At 39.3% G+C, this 25,851-nt stretch overlaps 1 protein-coding gene across 4 annotated transcripts in view; it reads left to right on the top strand.

Moving 5' to 3' along the window:
* The window catches only part of SEMA5A (semaphorin 5A), a 505,914-nt gene that overhangs the window by 296,198 nt on the left and 183,865 nt on the right, over positions 1-25,851 (top strand). For all 4 annotated transcript variants that reach the window (XM_074387337.1, XM_003932501.4, XM_074387338.1 and 1 more), the window contains 3 exons: positions 7,467-7,529; positions 18,023-18,121; positions 19,774-19,987. In XM_074387337.1, the coding sequence (XP_074243438.1) occupies positions 7,467-7,529; positions 18,023-18,121; positions 19,774-19,987 (376 nt within the window). The remainder of the gene's footprint in view (positions 1-7,466; positions 7,530-18,022; positions 18,122-19,773; positions 19,988-25,851) is intronic.

The raw sequence follows: 25,851 nt of genomic DNA on the forward strand, positions 1-25,851 counted from the left end.
GCCAAGCTGCCTGCCCAAGTGCAGTTTGCTTTCTAGTGAGAAAGGGAAAGGCAATGGCAGTTTCGCATATACATATATGGCTACAGAGAGCCCAGCAAGGAGCCCACACTTGAGCAAAGTATATATGAGGCACAGGCATTAGCTAGGTGGGCATCTGGAGGAAGATGTTCCGGGTAGTGGAGCCAGTAGGTCCACAGACCATAGGGAATGTGTCTGCTTTGTTCAGAGACCGCGCTGAGAAACAGATGCCACCCATGAAAGAATAGGGTTGGGGGGCACTAGGAAATAAGTACCTGGACATGGCAGAATTTTCTAGGTGACTTTGACTCTTAATCCAGAAGGAGTGGGAAGCCCCAGAGGGCTAAGTAGAGGAGTAATGGGTCTTCAAACTACATTTTGAAAGCAGAACATTGCTGCAGTGTCAAGAACAAACTGTGTTCTTATACATAAGATGTTTAATTTCACAAAACCAAACCAAGATTCTTATATCATACCCTTGCCACACCTTTCTTCACTTTAGAATTTCATTAGGCAAATCATGGTTCCTTTAAAATCGATACTAGGGCTGTGAATGGACCCGGAGGCTTTAAACATAAATACATTCTATGGCAAGGAAATCGATGGCTTTTCTGATTAATATTTACTGAATACCAACAGCTCTGAACTTAGATATGCACAAATTTCTGTGATTCCGTTACATATTTTTCTAAATTATGGGGTTGAAAACAAAGAAACTGTAAAAATCAGGTAAGAAGGAGCACTTAATTTCACAATGTAAATAGCAGGAGAGTAGTTAAGATAACAGGCTCCAGATCCAAGCTAGAAAGTTTCAATCTTGTTGCAACCACTTAACATTTTGGGGCCTTTGGCAAGTTTACTTACTCAAGGTCCTCAACCAAACTTTCGTTATAATAGTACCTCTCACATTAAACAAGTATAGAGAAAGTATTCAGCACTGTAGCTAGCACACCACAAGTTTAATAAATTATTACCATATTTTTGCTTGAGGATTGGTAAGTAATTTGTGGCAGAGCAATTACCTTAGTTTGTGACTATGAATTGTTTCTCCAAAACGCTCATACCATGCTTTTTGTACAGGGTTGTAGAGTATTCCACCAAAACTCATGTCCACACAGATTCTTAGAAGATGCCCTTATTTGAGAAAAGCCTCTTTCTAGATGTCATTAGTTAAGTTGAGGTCATTGCTGGACAATAATGAGCCTTAATCCAGGGGCCAGTACCCTTATAAGAAGAGAAACATTTGGACAAAGGAAGACACAGGAGAGCATGCGGTGACTGAGGCAGAGACTGCTTGATGCCCTGTTAGCCAAGGAGCCCCGTTAATCAGTGGCAGACCCCAGGGCTGGGATAGAGGCCTGGGCAGATTCTCTCTCAGAGTTTTCAGAAGGAGGTGACCCTGCCAATGAGCCTCCTAAGAATAAATTCCTGTCCTTAAAGCCACCCAGTTTGTGGTAGTTTCTCACAACAGCCCTAGGGAAAGAATACATTGTCAACTCCCAGTTACAAAGCAGAATGCCCAGTGAGCATTCAACAGGCTGGCAGTGCCACTTTGCAGTTCCTTATCAATGTTAGTTTGCTGTGGTGTTATTATGTGAAACAGAATATTGGGCATTAACATAAGGGTTTTAAAAATATCATAACACATTTTCATAGGCATCTCTAAGGTTAAGATGTTTCTTCTAATTTTAGATGATGTCAGTGTATGAAAATTAAAAAGTCGTGAGATGACATGACCCTAGTGCTCTTCCAGTCTTTTTGTTGTTGTTGTTTAATTTCTAAATTTTGAAATTGATCATTTCTTTTTCATTAATTTTATTTTTTCATACTTTACTGGTGTACAGAAGGTATTAGGATACATGAATAAGTTTTTTAATGGTGGTTTGGGAGATTTTGGTGTACCCATCACCCGAGCAGTGTGCACTGCACCATGTTGGTAGTCTTTTATCCCTCGCCGCCCGCCAACTCTTCCCCGTAAGTCCCCAGAGTCTACTGTATCATTCTTATGCCTTTGCATCCTCATAGCTCAGCTCCCACATATTCATGAAGACATACATTGTTTAGCTAGTCTTTTGATTCCGAGGTTACCAGCAGAAATTAATTGTACTTGTCTGTATTTGATATGGACAGAAATATAAGTATATTGAAAATTAATATGAAAAATTAACAAGCACATTGAACATCCACTAAGAAGTAAAGGCAGAGGAACATCAAACAAATTCTTCTGAAGTGACTTGCTTTTTGTCATTCAGTGCACACCATTCTAGCTGCAGTGACACTTGTTTTGACCCTGACACATGTGACCCTGAAGCTATTGTAATTAGCAAAGAGGTGCTGTCTCAAAGATCACTGTTGTTGACTAACATTTTACTCAAGTTAAATGACAGTTGTTTCCAGTTTCAACTCATTTGTGTTTTGCTTCAGTTTTGAGCAAAGATCTAGTCTTGCACACCCTGACGATTTGTTTATAGTTGCCATGGCAATGTAACATTTCCCCGCGCATCACAGAGTACATGACATAAGATTATGAATGTAAACATATGTAAAAAGAAAGCCCTCAGGTGGTTGTTAATTTTTGGCGTTGTGTAATTAAACTAGTTTTGTTTAATGTTATCTTTTGCCAGTATCTAATTAGCAAAGCCATCTGCTGAAAGAGTAGTAGTCCATTTGCCTAGAATGTTGTTCTCTTCATTTTTATGAAAAGTGTCTGCCTTTGCTGGTCCCTATCTAATTATCTGGCTGTGGAGTGTGATAATACACAGCTTTGTTTATATACTTCTGAGAACTGTGGATTTATATGTGTGTAATGCATACATAAAAAGAGCCAATCTCTTTTTCTTTTCTGCATCTGATTTACTCCTGAGATCACAGCTCTATTTACCATAACCAGACTATGTCTGTGTGCAATCCAGTCATATGTGTGCTGTGTCTTGAAATAATGAGGGCTTCGTTGCATCCTCTGGATTATTTATGCAGATATAAGATGGGTTTTCCATAAGGTTTTTTTGGTTTTAGTTCTCTTTGTATGTTTGTCACTTCCTGAAAGCTGATGATATCGTAAGTCAGAGTATGTCACTGGACCTGAGATAAACTTGCATATGGCTACTGTACCAATGAAAATGAACACTGTTGCATCCTCAGATTTAACATAATTCTGTCTAGGCTGATGGAATACACTTATGTATGCTGTATTGGAAATTAATATCTGATGTGTATCTCTATGTCTGTTTTTCCTTCTGTCAGTTACATAGAAGAGTGTGTCTTCCATTTGGTAGGTACTTAATGAATATTTATTAAATTAAGGAGATAATTAATGCATGCACATAATGCAAACCTGTAAGTTGTTGAGTAGTATAGGTATTATTCATAAGTAGTTACAGAAAAAAATTTTCCACAAGCAGGAATCGTTGTGTCTTTTAATATGTAGACTCACTGCCTGCTGTATCCAATCTCTGAAAATTCCAGTAACCACAATATTACACTATATGTCTGCTGCTGAAACATTAATCCAGACAAAGTATTGAATGGAGTAGAGTAGAAATATTTCTTTACTGGGCTATCCCGAAATAGAAAAAGACAAAAGATGACAAAAATTAAATATTTTTTAAAACAGAGACTCAGGAAATGAGACTATGAATGTCGTGTTGAGATCTGAAATGTAGAATGCCTTAGCATTTGTTTTGACTATTATAAAGATAGGTTTGGGTAGGTGCAAAAACGTCTTTAAATAAATTTAAATACAAATGGAAAGGTGGTTTCTCAAATCAGTAGTGGGATTTGATCTATAATCACAATACATGAAAGAAAATCTTCACTAAGAAATAAATGAAAAGTCTTGATTAAAAGGTATTTAGTTAATTAGTATGGATCTGGAAGAATAAGGAAGAAGTGACCAGATTAAAAAACAATCTAGTTTCAAATGGAAAAATGGATCACTGTGAGACATAAGATCCCAAAAAGAAGAGGTCTATTGATATTCTTGTCTCCAAATAAGAATATCAAAAAATTTCATATCTGCCAAGTGATCAAATGGTCAAAGTTTAGCTCACCTAGTGAATAGGGGGATACTATGGGATGAATCTGGAACACCCCATTCTAGTATAATCCAGAAAAGCCACTTTTCTCCATTCCATTTCTTTTCAAATTCTGTGCTATTCAATAATATGTATATACTCCTGCTGTCTTCTGGAATAAATAAAGTTCCATTCTTAATATAAAATTTCCCTTTGTCCTGTTCAGTATTCAGGTAGAAAGTGAACAGAAAAGCTGTACAATCATGGTCTTTAATTAATTCTGGGTGTGAATATTATACACAAGCTAGTGAGACTGTAATAAAATGCCTTAGGAAATTAACTTTTTCTAATCACTATCTTTAGAAAATCTGTAAGATTTGTCCTATTTATTATTGGTGTAATAAACTTGCAAGAGCAGTTGTTATTTTTGCATATGCTAGATAATATAATGAAATATATTTTTTAAACTCTCACATTCTTCCTTTTCTTATTTTTCCATTTCAATCCTGAGCCAATATTTATCTTGAAAATGCAAAGGCTGTTGGGGCATTAGGTAGACTTGTGAAGCTATTTATTTGCCATTTCAGTGGCAGGATCTGAACAATTTTGATAACATTTGGTAAATAATTCTTCTCTCTTAGCCCTGGGACTAATCCTGCTCTTTATAGCTTTTATGTTTATAGAAGTGAACATTACTATTTAACTTTTAACAAAATCACTAGACCAATGAAAGTCACTATGAATGGCTCTTTATCTAAAGTACAGTTTTCCTAGTAATTGTGTAACACCAGTTCCTCTTGCTGATATGTAATACTAAATCTTCTGGCAATATACAACCAAAGTTATAATGAGGTTTACTCCACTGAAAGAGAATATTATGGTATATCAGTCCTCAAGCCAGTTTTAAGTTTAAGTAAAGGCCAAGATGTGGATACCTACTTAAATAAAACCAATGGGGTGATCTTTTGTGGAGAGACCCGTGAAAGGAATATACTAAAGGTCAAATCAGATGAACAAAAATGCACATATTTTTATTTACTTTATCTGTACTTCATGGGGATGTAGTTATGCAGCTGTATGGGAGGCTGTTTTCTCTGGAGGTGTCATTGCTTTTCATGAAAATATTTGTCATCCTGGTATGGTATTAAAGTCATGTGTTTGCATCAGATGTTGATTAGCTGTGACTTTATCGTTTTCATCAAACATTGTGAACAGGGAAACATCACAGAAGGAATTAACAAATTATCTTTTCAGATGTTGATACTGACAGAAATTTTCAAGTCTGCACAAGGGAAAACAGTTATAGCATTGTTTTGGTTTCAAAGACACGGAAGCGGTTCTCTCTAGAATACTTTTCTTATGGACTCATATTTGCCAAGTAACATAAATTATACAAGAAACAGTGTTTGATGATTTAATCTCTGTTATGTAAAATTCTTGTAAGGCAGAAGATATTAGAGAATGGTGTTAGCCCGACTTTGTTATTCTCCCAAGTTTGGATAATTAAGAAAAAAAAATTGTTTTCTTACTAGAAATAAGGGTAAATTCATTATTTTCCTTCATATGACTTGATACTAGGTTGCTTTTGGTTTAGTTTATTATTTGACATTATTCCAAATTAACAACAAAATAGTCTCTATCTCAAAGTGCCTTTTTGTTAATGATTGTTACTGCACATCCCTGATCCTTCAGAAAGCCAATTTTAATAGTAAAATGGAAAATAATTGTAATAACAGGTATGGAGAATGGAGAAAATATTTTACTCTATAAAAGTCCACACTCTATACAATAATAGAAAAGAGAAAAAAGCCAAGATGCCTCAATTTGCTCAAAAAATTATTCACAACACGAGAGCTAGGCCAGGGATGTTTGTGGGCATCCTTTCTGTAAAGCAAGCCTTGTTTGTTTTCTTCACTAATCACAGATTCCATTTGTGAGTTAGCACCAGAGGGAAAAGCACACAGAGCAAATTAATCAGCATAAGTGAGATTTGAAACTTCTGAGAAAAAAAAACATTTAAAAGCTGTGGCTCTAAATATTTAGTCAGAGTTAATAACAGTATGAAAATAACTGGTATCGGGGAAAATCCTAGCATGAGCTGTCTGTTGATTGACTATCATTTACATATGCATCTTGGTAGTAAGGATATGCAAAATCATTCTTCATTATCTATGAATATTGATAAATAACATTATTTGAATAAAATATAAATATTTAAATGAATATTCAAATCATCTTGTCTCAAGGCCTCTCCTTTAAGCCTCCTCTGGGTCTATTCTGTGGTTTCACTGAAGTGATCATGTCTGCAATCAGTGGCATAGTCACCAGCTCATTGTTCTTCTCGAACAGTGACTAGATCTAAACATCACATCATTACTACCTAAAAGCAAATAGTAAGGGGGAAAATCCTTATTCCTCAGTTTTAGAGCTAAATATAAGCACATGACTAAATTTTATGTATTTGTTGTAAATTCTATGAGTGTGAAAATGCTGGTGCCAGGGTGCTACCATATTTCCTAATTTGTTTACCAGTGCCTTGTTTATATTTTCCCTTTGATTTAGTCAAAACCATGATAGCTGCTATTGTTTTGGTATTTCCTTATTACACTTTAAGTTCTGGGGTGCATGTGCAGATCATGCAGGATTGTTATATAGGTATACACATGCCTTGGTGGTTTGCTGGATCCATCCCCCCATCATCTACATTAGGTATTTCTCCAAATGTTATCCCTCTCCAAACCCCCACCCCCTGCTATCCCTACCCTAGCCCCCCACCCACCAACAGGCCCCGGTATATGATGCTCCCCTCCCTGTGTCCATGTGTTCTCATTGTTTCACACCAACTTATGAGTGAGAACATGCGGTGTTTGGTTTTCTGTTCTTGTGTCATTTTGCTGAGAATGATGGTTTCTAGCTTCATCCATGTCCCTGCAAAGGACATGAACTCATCATTTTTTATGGCTCCATAGTATTCCAAGGTATGTATGTGCTACATTTTCTTTATCCAATATATCATTGATGGGCATTTGGGTTGGTTCCTGGTCTTTGCTATTATAAACAGCGACACAATGAATATATGTGTGCATGTGTCTTTATAATAGAATGATTTATAATCCTTTGAGTATATACCCACTAATGGAATTGCTGGATCAAATGGAATTTCTATTTCTAGATCCTCGAGGAATCGCCACACTGTCTTCCACAATGGCTGAACTAATTTACACTCCCACCAACAGTGTAAAAGTGTTCCTATTTCTCCACACCCTCTTCAGCATCTGTTGTCTCCTGATTTTTTAATGTCCGCCATTCTAACTGGCATGAGATGGTATCTCAGTGTGATTTTGATTTGTATTTCTCTAATGACCAGTGATGATGAGCTTTTTTTCATGTTTGTTGGCTGCATAAATGTCTTCTTTGTTTTGATATTTTCTGCAGGCTGTGGAATGGGAGTGTGATGAAGCTACCAAGAAGGCCTGTTACAGCAAAGGCAAGTCAAAGGTAAGAAGGCCACAGTTATGAGCAGCCATCACCCTATTTTGAAGCACTCGACATTACATAAAGCACGTTGATATGAAGAGTATTGCTGATTATGATGCCATGCAAAGTGAAAAAATCAAGATTCAAAATATGGATATGGTATATTCTCACGTTTTTAATGTCACGTTAAAATTAACCACAGCAATCAATCATTTCCAAAAAGGGTTCAGTACATACGAAGATCAGATCTAATTCTCCCTTTCTGTCACTAGACTAAGATAATTAATTAATTCATTGATAGCACTTGAAGAAATGTGGACCAAATTTTTAAACTGTTTTGAATTCCTTCTTTTCTATTTTACAGCTAAATCTAGAAAGTAATGATATAATAAATGAAATTATTACATAAAATGTAATTTGTGATTTATTCTTTACAATGTATCTCAACCTGTGTTTTATAATACACTCTCTTTGATACTAACATCTACATCCCCATGTTCCTGTGGAATGTGCAGTTTACATCTAAGGTTGGAAATATGTATCTTGAGCACGTGTGTATGGCAGACTTCTTTCAAATATTTGTCTACCTCAGAAAGATGCATGACTTTGCCTTTCAAGGAAGTCTGTGTGTCTTTGAGAAAATTATTCATGATCAACTTGAGGAAATTCTTCTGCAGCTTGTGCACAGGCTCACTGGGTCTCATTCTGTTAGTGAACTTCTTACATTGTGTTGGAGCATAGACTTTTCCAACGGTGAATTATGCTTTGGTTTACAGAAGAAAGCAGATATACACAGGGCAGAAGAGAGGGCTCACTATGCAAAGTTGGTCCCAGGACCAAGAGCTTGGGGAAAAAGTATAGCAAATACAGAGAGCACTGGCAAAAGATCCTCCCCCTTCTGTATTTATAAAAGAGTAACTCTCTCTGATTATGCCCCATTTCATTGTCTGCTTCCCTGCCTTTCAACTGAATAGCTGTGGAGTCAGACACTGAGGCAGGTCTCAACCAGCTTAGTTATGGGATTTCTCAACCCTGAATAAAGGGGTAGGAAGAAGAGAAGGAGGAAGATTCATCTCAGTCAGGGAAACACTTAGAGACAAGGGGGAAATAAAGCAGGAATTGATGAAGCCTATTTTCCTGAAGATATTTAACCTCAGAAAAGGCCTCTGAGATAAATCATCAGAGAGGTAAGAAGTTTTAAAAATACTCCAATTGATAAATGATTAGAATCTTATGTCTTCAAATGCTGTCCAGAACAAATAAATTATACAAAACCCACACATCAGGGACCCCTATAACCTTCTTGGTGAGTTTGTAGAAATGATGTATAGAACTTTTGAAGAGATGCTTTCTAAATAGTTTCCTTTTTCCCCCCTGTGGTGTTTGAGTCTCGGTGTGGGGGTTGTGTGGCTGAGTCCTTGGCCCCACTTCACTGGTCAGAGCATAGTCCTTTAAATAATACGCCCTGTGCTGAGTAATGAAAGGAGATCTGGAGAGTCAGACTGACATGAAGTGAGGGTGGAAAGATGGCTTTCTTTGTTTCAACTAGTCAGATTCACTGATGCAAGTGACATCCTTTCCATGCTTCAAAGGCCTGCACTGGGCCTTCCCTGGGGATATCAGTGCCTCCCAGGGGGTGCTCTGTGTGATGCTTCATATGGTTTGGCTGTGTCCCCACCCAAATTCCATCTTGAATTATAGCTCCCATAACTCCCATGTGTCCCAGAAGGGACCTGGTGGGAGGTAATTGAATTATGGGGGTGGGGCTTTCCCACGCTGTTCTCATGATGGTAATTCTCACAAGATCTGATGGTTTTTAAGGAGGAGTTCCCCTGCACAGGCTGTCCTGCCAGCTGCCATGTAAGATATGTCTTGTTTCCCCTTCATTTTCTGCCATGATTTTGAGGTCTCCCTAGCCATGTGGCACAGTGAGTCCGTTAAAACACTTTCCTTTAGAAATCACCCAGTCTTGGGTATTAGCAGTGTGAGAACAGACTCATACAATGCCCTAGCTCTCCCTCTTGCTTTTCCCCACCTCTTTTTACTTGGCTTTGTCTTCCTTCTGGTACTTTGACTCTTCTTTCTCTTCTTCTTTCTTTCTGAGTCCTAGGGGCAGACCCGTAAGTACTATTCGGCTTTGAGCAACCTAGCGAGAGAGACTGCTGATGTACACTTGTCACAGTGTCTGTCCTGAAAATGTGTAATCGGGAGCCCAGACCTGGGGGTCCCCACCCTCCTTCCCTCTCCCGGGTCCCAGTGCTGTTTACATGTCCGATCTTAACATACCCAGCCCATGGTGGCTGTATAAACATGTTCCATTGAATGAGTGAATGAACCCATGAAGCCCATTCCAGGGCAGTGAATTTCAATTTAGGGCTTGTCCTTCTCATCATTATCGATGTTTTGGTCAGATTGTTCTTGGATATGGTGGCTGTTCTGTACATGGCAGGATGTCAGCATCTCCCTTGGCCTCTGCTCACACAGACACAGCAATAAAGAGAGCCACACACGTCTCCAGGCATTGCCACACATTAACCTGATTGGATATCCCTGCTTTCATTTCCAAAATGGTAAATTTATTTGTCACTTTTACGTTGTTCATTTTGGTTTTTATGCGCCCTAGGAATGCTCTCATATTTCATCTAGATCATGTGTATATATTTGTTACAAAGATGTTTAAAAAATTAATAGTTAACTCCCTTCCTGTCTATGAGCTTCAGTATTCTTGTGCTCCTTGTATACTAAATGAGAGCATCAGATTACTTTATGTAGCCAGGGGTCTTTCCTCCTCATAGTCTGTAAATCCATAATTTACAAAGAATCTGTGTGGTTGCCTTTTGCTAATAAATTATTTCTACTTGGGGTAAAAAATTGCTTCTGCTGAATCAGAACAGGCCCACGTTTTGCCTTAAGCTGTGATCATTGGTGGTTTGGTTCTTAGAACTTAAGTAAACTGAACCCAGAGAACTGTTAGGAAAAGGCCATCTTTTGTGACTGATAGGTAATATGCCCTTGGTTCACAGAGGAGACCAATCGTTACCACACTTAATTGAATTTCTTGATACACAGAAAGCAAATGAGGGAAACAAATATTTTCAAATGAAATCAAACCTTTATGTTTCACATGCTTTGGGTTTTAATGGATTAAAAATAATGGGAAATTTTAGTAATTATTAATTGACTCAAACTGCGTTTGTGAATAGAATTTTCAACGCTAATTTAAGAAGATAGATGAAGATGAGCGTCAAGCACCATGTACTCTGAGAAAGACAAATCACATGTTCTTTTAGGTTGGATTAAGTATATTGATAAATTCACAAAGAGTTTAAATAACTTCTGCTGCTTGAAGTAACGCTTGGTTTATGTAACAGAACTGTGTGCATTGGAAGTTCCTGTGTACAAAAATGATGCAGCAGCTTTACAAACGTGTCTGTCTGGGTAGCAGCGCGACAGGTTCATGAGCGGTGAGAGGAGAGGGCTCTTCATTCACCTTTATAAGCTTCTCTTTCTTATTTGGCATCTCTCTTGCTTTCTTAACATAGTAACTGAGCAGTGACCATCCTGTGACCAAGCCCAGCTCCTGAGACAGAGAAGGGAAAGAAACAAGGCAGCCCCTATGAACAGGGGCAACTGGACCAAATGCAGCCTCCAAAGGACTGCCCCTGAACTCAGAATTCAGACAAGCCGCATTTCCCCATTTTGACAGTCCCTAGGAGCCCATTCAGAGAACGTTCTCACAGTCAATTTGACTGATAGGTGACGTCTCTGGGTGAATGGAATTGAGACCTTCTTAGCAGTCATGAGCTTAGAAGGCGAATTCAGCCGTTTTGTAGTTTTGCTTGTGCTGAAGTTCTTAGGAGGACTTACACAGAATTACAAAGTTTCCCTTCTCCCTAAAATAAAGACTAATGCAAAATGTGACATCTCAAAAATGAGAAAAATGCCAGCAATTTAAACTGAACTTGTTTTTTTCCTACTCTGAGAAAAGTGGTCTGTGCTGCCGCCCATAATGCATTTAGCTGCAGAGCAGAGCTGGAATGTGTGCAAGAAGGAGGTGGCTGGGCCTGCAGGGAGGACACTTCCAGTGCCCACTCACCGCTCTGATGGGAGCATTCCTCAGCTTGCTGCCACGCGGGGGAGAATAGAGATGACAGATTTCCCCTTGTTCCAGACATAGATAAGATTCCACATGTACTCTTTTAAAAGTACAATTTAGGGAATTAGGGTCAAGAGAAGTTTCCAGATTTTTTATTTGGGCCAGGTTTGTGAAAAAGGGCTGCCAAGCCCTTGTGAAGTTTGAATTCTGTTTTATTTAGAAAATATTCACCTCACTTGGAAAAGAGGGAGTGACTTTGTCTGCAACAGCTAAATATTCCATGGGAAAAAAAGTGAGTGTGGAGGGGAATCTGTTTTTATGAATTCAAAAAGTTACAATAAAACCTGTTGTATTTAGTTCTTTTGGACATAACATTATAGAAATTAAATTCTATAACTACTTAAGTATCTTTTACACAAATATTATTTTAAACACAAATAGTTCTCTCACGACCTAACAAGAGGTCCTTGTGTGTGCTGGGCTATTATGTCTGACTGATGTCCCTCCCACCCTGACATTTAGGAACTGTACAAGGAAACACAGCTGATTATTATGGGGATGAAAGAGCTGCTTTATGCTTCTGCTACACTTTATAATTTTCAAAAGTTTTTGTTCATGATCTCATTTTAGGATTTTTGACACCACGTTCCTAGAATTATTTTGCTAGTTAGTGGGAGAGTTTTGATTAGAATCCAGGGCTCCATGTATTGTCCTCCCTGTCACAGCCTGTGGTCCTATTTGCCAAGTTGTCAAATTATGCTGGTAAAGAAGTAAACTCCTAGTGAACAGGAGAAGAGACTCATGATGTCATACTACCTAAAAGCCTGCTGGTATAGGGCTGGATCTTGACATTGTGTACTCAAGGGTCAATATTTGAAAGCTGTGAGTTAATCAATGTACAAGGCACATTGAAGCCCTACTTTTATTTTATGTAATTGCTTTACAAATTGAAGCTACTTTAGGTTAAATGTTAACTTTAGGCTAAAACTAGATTATGCACACCTAATTTTATTTTTTTAATTGAGATGCCCAAACAGGTTTCCCATGAAGTCAGCTCAGTTGAAAATAGAGTGTATGTATATTTCATATATTAATACACTGTACATTATATAGCATATATGTATATATGTGTATTTCTCTCTATATTGCATCTATGATATGCATGTGTATACATTCACAAGTAATACATGTATACAATTATATAGACACACCCTTCATACAAACACACATATAGCTGATTGGGTGGTATGATTTTGCAAAAGTTACCGGGTAATCATGACTTAGGTTGCTGTAGATTCAACTTTCAAAGGCTCATCCAATTCCTATAAATTGCTTTCCTTCAGCACTTTGATGTTGACAAAGATACTACATTATGTAGAGGACACATGGCTTTCACTGGGAGCACTGTGATTACCATAAAGGCTGTCAGGCTTCTAACCCTTATCTTTCCTCCCTAAAATTAATGGGTTGGGTGATGGGCTGGGTATTGCTGACATCTGAGAGATCCACAGAACATACCTGTCTGAAAAAAAAAAATCATAAAATGCTATACAACAAAACCAAGTAATTCATTAAGAAAACAGCCCTCAAACATGTTTTCTCCGCTGGGGCTGGGGCCTTGTGTCCTTGAGACCAAGTAGTCATCAGCCAGTGTCCATCTACAAGCCCTTTCTATGAGTCAGCAACCATGAATCTCAGCTATCAATTGTCTTGAAGTCAAGGACAGGTTGATCCGCCTGTGGATCACAGGCCCACATGGGTCGTTTTAATATTCAAGTGCTGTGATCCAAATACAGATAAATGGCTCTCATTATCAACCCTAGAATCATGTGCAGCAAGCTGCTAGTGGCCTTGGAGATGTGCACTGTGACTTCTTGGAAAAACAGAAGTCATTAAATCCTCTTCACCCATTTTCAAGGTACAGAAATGGGCTAGAAGTAAAAATTCTTAGATGAGAAAAAGAAAATCATAGACATGTAAGTATGCTGATTTATAAGAGAAACCTTTGAAAGAATCTCCTAAAGGGACTTCTACATTATGACTCTACTTTAAAATAGGTGACTCCAAGCAGTACTTCAAACAAGTTCAGGTAACTCATGGAAAGGCCACGTTTGTAACAGAGATTGGCAAAGTGAATTGCCGGCAGATCTGCAAGAAAATTTGAGTTTTCAAATCACCATGAAGCAGACACTAATTATTACACAGCCTGAAACTGTTACTCATTTCCATTTTTCTTTTTCCTTTTCTTTTTTTCTTTTTTTTTTTGAGATGGAGTCTTACTCTGTCACCCAGGCTGGAGTGCAGTGGCTCGATCTTGGCTTACTGCAACCTCCGCCTCCTGAGTTCAAGCAATTCTCCCACTTCAGCCTCTCGAGTAGTAGCTGAGATTACAGGCATACATTACCATGCCTGGCTAATTTTTGTATTTTAATAGAGACGGGATTTCACCATGTTGGCCAGGCTAGTCTCAAACTCCTGACCTCAGGTGATCCTACCACCTCAGCTTCCCAAAGTGCTCAAATTACAGGCATGAGCCACCGTACCCGGCCACTCATTTCCTGTTAGTCTCAGTATTGACTAACTTTATCTGCTGCTCAAAAACTAAATACTTCTGCTCTCTTTTTTTTTTTATTTGTGTTTTCACATTGTTTCATTTGGACGTGTCTCAATCTCTCTTTTTAAAATATTTATTATTTTAAACGAATTTGTTTGGAATTCACATCTGGAATTCACATTCTGTGAATTAAACATGAGGATGCCTTTAAGGAAGTAAGAACGGGAAGGATGTGAGATGCCCTTAGCCAGTTGGGTGACTGAGTTCTGCTCTTTACAGTTAAGAAGAAACTCGAATACCACCCACTTGCACATGTTGCTCTTGTAGGACCCAGTGAATGAGCATACTTGGTGATAACTCAGACCTCTAGTTAAGGCTGGGGTCAACGGCACCATTACCTTCCTTCATTAGCTCCTGATTAGACAAGCTCCTCTGGGTTCCTTAGGGCTGGGTCCACCTTCGATCATTTTATAAAGGTTCTGCACAGCCCTTCTTGCCTGATCATGTGGATCCCTGACACCTTCCTCCTTCCTTTTCTACACTCTCAGTTCTGTGAAGCACACCAGTGATACAAGGGGACGTGGCACTAGTAGAGCCAGTGTCTTCACATATTCTCACGTGGTCTTGATGATCAGAACATGCTCTTTTATTCCCTGCCATAATTGAAATCTGCCCCTTTTCTCATTTACTTTTTCTCTGATTTTCTTACACTACCAATTGGGTTTGCCCCGCCCCTCCCTGGCACACTTCTGCACCATGGTTACCTTGGTTATCACACATCCCGACCAACATGCCGGTTCTTCATCAAGCTGCCAAGTGGTCTTCAGGAATGTTAACAACCTACAGTTGCCAGGCACTGTGGCTCATGCCTGCAATCCCAGCACTTTGGAAGAACAAGGCAGGAGGATCCCTTGAGCCCAGGAGTTTGAGATCAGCCTGGGCAACTTAGTAAGTCTACAAAAAATAGAAAAAATTAGTCATAGGTGGTGGCATATGTCAGTAGTCCAAGCTACTTGGGAGACTGAGGTGAGAGGATCACTTGAGCCCAGGAGGTCAAGGCTGCAGTGAGCTGTGATTGTGCCACTGCACTCCAGCCTGGGCAACAGAGTGAGCCCTTGTCTCCAAAAACAAAAACAAAAGAAAACAACCTACAGTCTTATTTGCACTTTGTTCTTTTTTGAGGAAGTTAAGGTAAATACTGTATTTGATGTCTTGATTGTTCTCCTTTCCATGATGGACTGGAGGCCCATGCTTTCTCCTCCTCACAGGACTGTAGAACTCCACTGTGAGATCACATCTTTCCAATCTAGATGATTCTCCTGGAACATCTTACCCTTGCCTGTGTTGTTTGTGGTTTACCTTGTGTGGAAGCTCTTTTTTTTTTTTTTAAGAAAAAGTTGTTTTTTTTTTGTTCTTTTTTTTAAGGCAAAAAAAAAAAAAAAGTTTTTGCCTTACTTTTAAAAGATTTCTAAAAGGGGCAGCAACAAACATTCAAAATCCCCACCCTTCTCCACTGTTTGTAATTTTCCATCCCAGTCCTTATGATGGTGTTATTAACATGTCTGTTTCATCCATTTAGTCCATCAGCTCGCTCCGCCCTGTGTTCTGGAAGATGTCTTTGTGGGTCTCCTCTGACAGGCCTAGGCGTCCTGCTTTCAGCCACACTCTGCCTGTCTTTACAAGCTCCCACAACCCTCTGGTTTCTTCCCTGGCCCTCCTGCATTCTCTTCAGCCTGGGAAGGAGGACCTGCTTGGTTCTTTAAGTCTTTTGTTTTGTTCTTTCCCTTTAGAACCTTCTTGACGTTTCTGGGGAGAAAGAAAAACAAAAGAGAACAAAACAAGACAAGCCTCCGTCTCTGGTGTACCTTTCTCCATCACCAGAGTCACTGTCTGCTGTTCATAAGCATTTGGTAGCTCTTCTGAAGTCTACTTAATTCTTTGTGGTTGTTTTCTCTCTCCCTCAGTTCAGCTTCCAGTGATAAGTGGTTACTATTACCGTGAGGAATAGTGTTAGGAGGATAATCTACCCTTGGTATTTCACTTAAATTTAGAAAGCCGATCCGAGCTGGGTGCGGTGCTCATGCCTGTAATCTCAGCACTTTGGGAGGCCAAGAAGGGAGGATCACTTGAGCCCAGGAGTTTGAGACCAGCCTGGGCAGCATGACAAAACCCTGTCTCTAGTAAAGAAAATACTAAAATGAGCACCATGCATGGCCACTGTCTTGCTGCTGCTATTCGGTAGACTGGGTCATGGGAAATTAACACTTTCATCTAGAATGGGGTCCATTTGGTTGAAGAGAGGGTGAGCTATACCATTACATCCTGATTTCCAACATGATGTGATTCAAATCACAATGTCATTATGCAGCATCTTTCATGCCTCTTTCACTGTTCATTTGCCATGGCAGGCAGTCAATTTACCAGATTCTGGCTTTGTCCTTTCATATCTACCACTTTGTTCTAGGCACGAAATGACAAGAGCCTGAGTTATGGAAGTTGCTTGCTGCCTGGCTTCCTCGCCCAGTCTTCCATCTTCAGCTTATCATGAACATTTGTGTCTGAGTGATTCTTTAGTGGTAAAACATGAGATCGCATCAAAACTTCACACAGTGAAAACATTTAGTAGCTCCTTTCATATTCAGAGTAACATGTGAACCCACTACCTGGGCACACCTGGGCTGTTTCAGGCTCCTTGGCTTCTATGGGACCTCTTATGTACATAATGAGAGCACCATGCTTTCTGTAGCCATGACAACTTAACACAGTCTGTTCCTCTTGCTTGGAATATCTTTTCTCTCCTTTGCTCAGTAAAGTCCGACAGGTGTCCTACAAGCACCTCCTCTAGGAAGCCTCACTAAATCTTACCTTTCTTTCCTGCACCTCTTCTTTCTTCCCTACACCTCTTCCCTTTCATATTCCTTTGGATCTAGGAATATGCTATTCCTCTGTCTGTCCTCATTATAGCACGTGGACAGCTCTGCGGTAATTGTCATGAACCTGTATGTTTCTGCCAGGGACCTGAATTGAGACTTCTAACCCAGTGGCTACCAAAGAGGATCTACTCAGTGAGCTCTTCCTAAATAAACGAGGAGCTCTGCAGCTCACATGTCCGTCACTGCTAAGACCATACCCCGGATTTTCTAAAAACACTTTGCAAACACAGAAAGTATTCCACTCTAGGTCATCCTTCAGCCTAGGGTTTTGTCCCAAATGTTTCTAACATCTTTTCCTCATTAAACATATTTTTACTCTTCAATCGATCAATTAAAAATACGTATACATACTGGCTATGTATTTAAAATATGCAGTTTGATCCCATAAAGTAAAATTTGTTCCAGTTTGTATACAGGGTTTCTCGTGTGACTTTCTGCTCAAGAAGGACTTGCAGCATTTTCTCAAAGTCCTGAGGAAGTTTTCCAAGGCACTGTTTCATGAGCAGCATCTAATAGATTTGTTATATTTATTTGCCTAATACCTGTCCAAGGCAGTTTAGTGTTTGTGCTACTATCAGATACAATTCAAAATGAAATTGTTTCTGTCAAAATTAGATGCATGCTTTGATAATTTAATTGAACATATATTTATCTTCATGTTCTTTATCAGACAAGGTACAGATATAGAAAGTAAATTTATTTCAGAAAAGTCAAATTGTTTAATAGCTTTGTTGTTATGTTTTGGTCAATATTTGAAAGGTTTATTTGTTTTTTAGTGGTTTACATTTTACTAATTGTTTACATATTTATTACATAAAATGTTTTCATTCTCACCATTCCTCCTGCACTCAGACTTTGTTAGCGTGTTTTTCATTTGCGTGTGTGTGTGTGTGTGTGTGTATATATATATATGTTCTTTTTTTCTTTTCAGGAGGAATGTCAGAACTACATCCGGGTGCTTCTGGTGGGTGGTGACCGGTTATTCACCTGTGGGACCAATGCATTCACACCTGTCTGCACCAACCGCTCGGTATGACTTCTTTTTGCACCTCAAAATAATTTAATATCAGAAGAAGCAAAACATTGTATTGAAACATTAGTTTTAAATGAATTTCTATACACCAAAGTGTGGCCATTTAATTCAAAAGCACCTTTTGTCAATTTGAATAAATTTTTAATTTATTGATGTATTTCTATTCAGGACCATCAATTAGATAAAGAACTAGAAATAAGTACAATTTGTACAATTAAACTTAAATATGTTTCTAAACTATTTCAATGAGCATTTTCCTCACCAGCGACTTTAAACATTAATCCTAAACAAATTCTTTTTTGTCTTATTCTGCTTTACGGTAGAAACACTGTTACTGTTGTTTATATTTATTAAAATTATTGAAATGGTCTAAAATCACCATCCACAGGAAGAAAAAATTAGTCTACAAATTGGATAAGAGGTTTGTTAAAAAAAAATAAGCAAACTAAGAAATTGAACCCTAGGCAGCATCCAGTTATAACTGACCCTCTTTCTCATCTTTAACCTGGCAATCATTGACAGAGTAATTTTTAGCTGCACACACCATAGCAGTAGCATAGTAGGGTCAATAGAACACATGTGGAATCTTCCTAATTTAGGGTATGAATGCAGTCTTCCTCAGGGAATATGATGAAGAAATACGTTCATTCCCTGGTTGCACAACTTTCTTCAAGGTCTTAATTGATCATCTGCTTTTCCTGTTCATGACTTCAGATTAGATTCAGTTATTGAGGGAGGAGATGATGATAAGGGTGTGATGCTCAGGGACTCTCCAGGTGCTGCACCCTTCCCTGCAGCACTTTTACCAGTGCAGTTGTTCAGTCCTCAACATCTGTCCCACAAGATCGCTACTCTTTGGAACCCCATTTTATGAAAGAAGAACCTGAGACATAAAGAGCTGAGGGAAATTAGCCAGGGCACACCTCTTACAGCAGAGCAAACTGTGCCTGTATCTGCTGACCTGACCCTTCTGCTCCAGTATCTCTCAGGCGAGAACCAAGAACCAGACTGAGTAAAGATTTCACCAGTGCCCAAGAGCTTTTCTCATTAAAGATTGGCTGGGAATCCAGCATTTGGGAAGCTGGATTCATAGGAAATGACTCCAAGACTCTTGAATACCTCTGAAAACTGAAAAAAAAAAAAAAAAAAAAAAGAAGGAAAGTGTTGGAAATGCAGGCCACATGGTGCTGATTATCCATACATCCTTACCTGTGAACACATTGTTCGAGATATTCATTATATTGTTCGCTTATATTGATATTGTTAGAATTATACATAAATCTTTATTATAATCCTATTTCTGTAAATATTGACACTGATTTTTAAGTTAAAGTGGAAAAGTGTGCAATACTTTTGTATTATAAATCAACCGCACATATACAATGATCTTATTTCTTACTGTGTGAGTATTCAGTGGTATGAGGTTCAGTAACTCTAAAGTGAGGAGAAAGAGACTGATTGACGGACTGTCTTACTGTGAGCCCAGTGGGCTGTTTTCATCGGTTTGAGTGTAAAAGTTGGTCATCTCTCACCAAGAGCCCCAGAGAGGCTGTTGCACAAGCATCACTGTGATTGTGGTAGATGTGACCCATAAGCATCCCTAAAGGGGCTTGTGCAGAGATAACTGCTTTCCTTCTCATCCTCCACAGTTGAACAACCTGACTGAGATCCACGATCAGATCAGTGGCATGGCCCGCTGCCCATACAGTCCTCAGCACAATTCTACAGCACTCCTCACAGCTGGCGGGGAGCTCTATGCTGCGACAGCCATGGATTTTCCAGGACGTGATCCTGCCATTTACCGAAGCCTTGGCATTTTACCACCTCTCCGCACAGCGCAGTACAACTCCAAATGGCTCAATGGTAGGTAGGCCTTCCGTCACTCCCACTTTTCCACCCCATTTGTTTTTGATTCCTGGTTATTAGATGCTCAAAAGCAATCTACAACAATCTAAATAAAGACAAATTCTTCATTCTTGAAAGAAATAAAAATGTAGCTTGTTCGGGACTCATGGTAAAAAGGACATCATGCTATTTAGGACTTGGAAGAGAACTGATATTCCCAACTGTCTAGATCATGATAATAGGGCTAATGTTGATATGACCACTCCTAGAAGCTAGTCGGGTTTTATTCTATATTTTTGTTTAATGTCTAAAAAATTTGACAGTTTGTCATAGATGTGTGGGTACTCTTGTGCATCACTTTTTTTTTTTTTTTTTTTTGAGATGGAGTTTCCCTCTTGTTACCCAGGCTGGAGTGCAATGGCGTGATCTCAGCTCACCACAATCTCTGCCTCCTGGGTTCAGGCAATTCTGCCTCAGCCTCTGAGTAGCTGGGATTACAGGCACGTGCCACCATGCCCAGCTATTTTTTTTTTTTTTTGTATTTTTAGTAGAGACAGGTTTCACCATGTTGACCAGGATGGTCTCGATCTCTTGACCTCGTGATCCACCCACCTCGGCCTCCCAAAGTGCTGGGATTACAGCCATGAGCCACCATGCCCAGCAGTGCATCACTTGTTAACTTTCTTTTTATGTGTCTAGAAATTGAAATTACTAACATGGCATGTCATTTTCACACTGTATAAAAGAATGTGTTTGTCTATAGGTAACTCCAAAAAGCTTGACAATTAAAATGTAAAAAATGAATGAACTCATATACTTAGAAGTTAGTAGTAGGCATCTTCAGCGTTTATTAATTCAGTGGCTCAAGAGTTAATAAGGAGACAGGTATTCACTGCCGTCTCTGCCATCCACAGTTCGGTAGATGGGTCCTCAGGCCACCACTGCTTGTGGTTGCAAAATTGTTGCTGCAATTTCAGGTATTGCATGTACATGTGGCAATATTCCCTGGAAGAAGAGTCTCATCCCTGTGCCCTTTTCATCTGTATATTTCTTTTTAAAGAAACCAGAAACCTTTAGAAGGCTTCTTTCAATTCAGGATCAGAACTTGATCACTTGCTCACTAAGCAATCAGAAGATGGTGACAACCATCCAAATTGAGGTTCACTGCGTACAAAGTCCTGATGTGTGTGAGCTGAAATGCAGCCCTCTGTATATCTGTGCATTCATGTGTGAGTGTGGTCACACACACACATATATACACACACCTACAAAGGCAACATGTGTAATCCATTGCCCTAGTTTGTATGAAGGTGAAATCTTGAGAATTGATAGACTTTTGCCACATATCAGCTAATTATGTAGACCAGAGTTTTTCAGCCTCAGCACTAATGATGTTTTGGGCCAAACTGTTCTTAGTTGTGGCATCGGGGTCGGGTCTTGTCCTTGCCATTGCAGGATGCTTAGCAGCATTTTCAACCTATATTTGTTTTATATGCCAGTAGCATCCTCCTCTGCCCAGTTGTGACAACAAAAAAATGTTTCCAGCAATTTTTCAGTAGCCCCGGGAGGGGTAATTGACTCTAGTTGAGAATCACTGGCTTAGACTCAGCATATATGCAAAACTATGGATATGTGTATATATACTCAATGCAAATATTTTGCCAAATAATACAGTCAACCTAACCATCAGAGTTTGGCTTTAAAAGACTGTCCTGTAGTAAAAAAGGATGTCCTTATCATTAACTTTCTCAAGTAAACTGAATGCCTCTATTGCCTCCAAAGGGAAACATGAATTGTTTTCCCAAACTGAGGCACTAACTAGATTTCTCCCATTAACATCATTCCATTGAACTGCCTCCACCTGAATCAACTGATTCTCTATGGATGGTCCGTTCCCTTTTGGCCCTGAAATTTTTGTCTGCGCAGCTTCAAGTTGTTCTATCTGTTTGTTGATTCTGACTGGCCAAGGAAGTTTCCACTTGAAAATCAAAAAGACTCCTTATCCTAATGAAGGCTTTGTAATTAGAATTTGCCAGAATCAAAGTAAAAAGTAATTGGGAGCACTCTCTCTTTTCCCACACTGATACCTTAAGAATATCCTGGAAAAAACATTCAGGTCATAGCTTGAGTTATAAACACCAGCTGTCTTCTTACACGTGACTCAGAGACCACCAGCTGATCAGGCGGTCAGCATCAGTCAGCCCCCTAGCTCTCAGCTTCTGTCAATTCTCCCTTTCCATTAGAGAGTCCTGTGATGCCATCCAGGTAATGGAAGAGCTAAGACAGTGTTTACCACAGTCAGGTAGGCATAACGTTGTTATTTGTTGTACAAAGATATTAATGTTTCCAATTCCTAAAACATTCTGCTGTTCATTTATAAGATCTGGTGACAGCAGAAATTGAAAGTAATTCAGAGGTAAACATGGTGGCTCTACCACTCAAGCCATTAGGGCAGCACAAATTGCCTGACAGTGAATAGCCTGCATTTCTCAGGAAAGCAGCATTCCTTCTGCCTGCCCCCACTCTCCTTCCCTGGCCTCCAAGACCCTCACTCCTAGGGTGGAAAGCCAAGAGCCCTGCCTGAGGACTCTGAGTTCCTGCATATGAAGTGCTATCTTTATACCTCTCCTGTGTTTTGTTAGGGCACTTTCTTCTGCTGCTGAACCCTGGGATACTATTTCCATTCCTGGTTGGCCCTGATTTGCTTCTCTAATTGACCCTCCATCCAGGATTGTGTCATTCTTATGCCTTCGCATCCTCATAACTTAGTTCCGACTTACAAGTGAGAACATACAATATTTGGTTTTCCATTCCTGAGTTACTTCACTTGGAATAATGATCTCCAGCTCTTTCCAAGTTGATGCAAATACTATTTTGTTACTATTTTATGGTTGAGTAGTAGCCCATGGTGTATACATATCACAGTTTTTTATTCCAAAATTGTAACTAACCTGCCTTACACCACGCCTGCCAACTGAGGACCATTCACAGATCTGCTCTCAGCTCTGACTTAGTCCATTTATGCGATGGTCACTCCCAGCGGGATCCTCCTTGTAGTTCTTTTAGCTCAGCCCCCTCCATTCATGTTAATTTCTTTGTTTTTCAGTTTTGGTTGTGGGCTCTGTATTAGTTTTCTAGGGATGTCATGACAAAGTATCACAGCCTGGATGCTAAAACAACAGACATTTATTTGCTGAAAGTTTTGGAGGCCGGAAGTCCAAGAGGAAGCTGTCAGCAGGGCTGGTATCTCCTGAGGCCTCTCTTTGGCTCGTAGGTGTCATCTTCTCCCTATGTCTTCTTAACATGGTCTTCCCTCTGCGTCTGCCTGTTTCCTAGTCTCCTATACTTATAAGGACAGCAGTTGTATTGCTTTAAAGCCCACTCCTATGACCTCATTTTAGTCCAATTACCCATGTAAAGACCCTGTTTTTTAGTGTACTTAAATTCTGGAGTACTGGGGGCTGGGACCTTAACATAAGTTTTAGGAGACACAACTCAGCCCAGAGCAGCCTCCATGATTCACCTCTTATCTGAAAAAAAAAAAAAAAAAAAAAAAAAAAAAAAATCATCAATGAAGAAATTCATATCCAGCTAAACTAAGTTTCCTAAGTGGAGGAGAAATAAGATTCTCCTCAGATAAGTAAATGTTAAGTGACTTTGTTACCATTAGACCTGCCTTACAAGAGATCTTGAAAGGAACGCTAAATGTAGAAAGGAAAGACTGCTACCAGCTAATATAAAAACACCCTTAAGGCCGGGCGCTGTGGCTCACGCCTGTAATCCCAGCACTCTGGGAGGCCGAGGCGGGTGGATCACGAGGTCAATAGATCAAGACCATCCCGGTCAACATAGTGAAACCCCGTCTCTACTAAAAAATACAAAAAATTAGCTGGGCATGGTGGCGCGTGCCTGTAATCCCAGCTACTCAGGAGGCTGAGGCAGGAGAATTGCCTGAACCCAGGAGGCGGAGGTTGCGGTGAGCCGAGATCACGCCATTGCACTCCAGCCTGGGTAACAAGAGCGAAACTCCATCTCAGGAAAAAAAAAAAAAAAAAAAAAAAAAAAAAACCCTTAAACACCCAGACCAGTGTCACCATAAAGCAATGACACAAGCAAGCCAACATAACAACCACCTAACAACACAATGACAGGATCAAATACTAACCTTGAATGTAAACAGGCTAAATGCCCCACTTAAAAGGCACAGAGTGGCAAGGTGAATAAAGAGTCAAGACTCAATTGTATGCTATCTTCAAGAGACCTGTCTCATATGAAATGACATCCGTAGGCTCAAAATAAAGGGATGGGGAAATATCTACCAAGTGAATGGAAAACAGAAAAAAAAGCAGGACTTGCAGTTTTAATTTTAGACAAAACAGCCTTCAAACTAACAAAGATCAAAAAGACAAAGAAGGGCATTACATAATGGTAAAAGATTCAGTTCAACAAGAAGATGTATGAACCCAACACAGAAGCACCCTGATTCATAAAGCAAGTCCTTAGAGACCTTCAATGAGATTTAGACTCACACACAATAATAATGTGAAACTTTAACACTCCACTGACAATATTAGACAGATCATCGAGGCACAAAATTAGCAAAGACATTCAGGACCTGAATTCAACATTGAACCAAATGAATCTGATGTGGCTTTATGGAACTCTCCACCAAAAAACTATGGGACATACATTCTTCTCATTGTCACATGGTACATACTTTAAAATTGACCACATAATTGGACATAAAACAATCCTCAGAAGATGCAAAAGAATCGAAATCATACCAAGCGAATTTTCATGTTACAGTCCAGTAGAAGTAGAAGTCAAGACTAAAGAAATCATTCAAAACCAGGTAACTGCATGGAAATTGAGCAACATGCTCCTGACTGTGTAAATAATAAAATTAAGGCAGAAATCAAGAAGTTCATTGAAATTAATGAGAACGAAGATACAACATACCAGAACTTTTGGGACACAGCTAAGGCAGTGGTAAGAAGGCAATTTATAGTACTAAATGCTCACATTGAAAAGTTAGAAAGATCTCAAATTAATAAGCTAACATCACAACTGAAAGAATTAGAGAAACAGGAAAAATCAACCCCAAAATCCTAGCTCAGGTATGCATCAGATATGGCCTGTGTTTAAAGGGCAAATCTCTCTTGAGTCCCACAGTGCTTATATGGACAACAAATAATCACAATCAGAGCTGAACTGAAAGAAATCAAGACATGAAAAATCATTTGAAATATTAGTGAATCCTGAAGTTGGTTTCCTGGGGGGGAAAAAAAAGGATAGGCCAGTAGCTAAACTAATAAGAAAAGAGAGATGATCCAAATAAACACAATTAGAAATGATGATGAGAATATTACTACTGATCCCACAGAAATAAAAATAAGCATCAGAAACTACCAGAAATTTATTGTCTTAATGTACTGAAGGCTAACGGTCCAAAATCAAGGTGCAAGCATGACCAAGCCCTCTCCAAATCCTTGAGGGCAGAATCCATGATCACTTCCTCTAGCTCTGGCAGCCCCACTCCTTGGCTTATGATAGCTTGACTCCTATGTCTGCCTCCATCTTCACATGCCAGTCTTCCTGTGCCGCTGTCCAAATTCTCCTTTCCTTATAAGGATACCAGCTATGTTGGATTAGAGCCTAATGATCTCATCTGCAGAGACCCTGTTTCCAAATAAGGTCTCATTCATATCTTTTGGTTGGGGCATGGGCACATTCAAACTGTCCTAAGCAAGAAATGCTCAATTGCTGAAATCTGAAGTCACAACACCTTACTTTCTACTGATAATCTTAACACTCCTTTTTGTACTGCTGGTAAATCTGTCTACTATTCAGTCTTCCCATCTCAGCCATATTATCCTCATTGT

Source organism: Saimiri boliviensis, chromosome 1 (genome assembly GCF_048565385.1).
Source record: "Saimiri boliviensis isolate mSaiBol1 chromosome 1, mSaiBol1.pri, whole genome shotgun sequence".
Lineage (NCBI taxonomy): Eukaryota > Metazoa > Chordata > Mammalia > Primates > Cebidae > Saimiri > Saimiri boliviensis.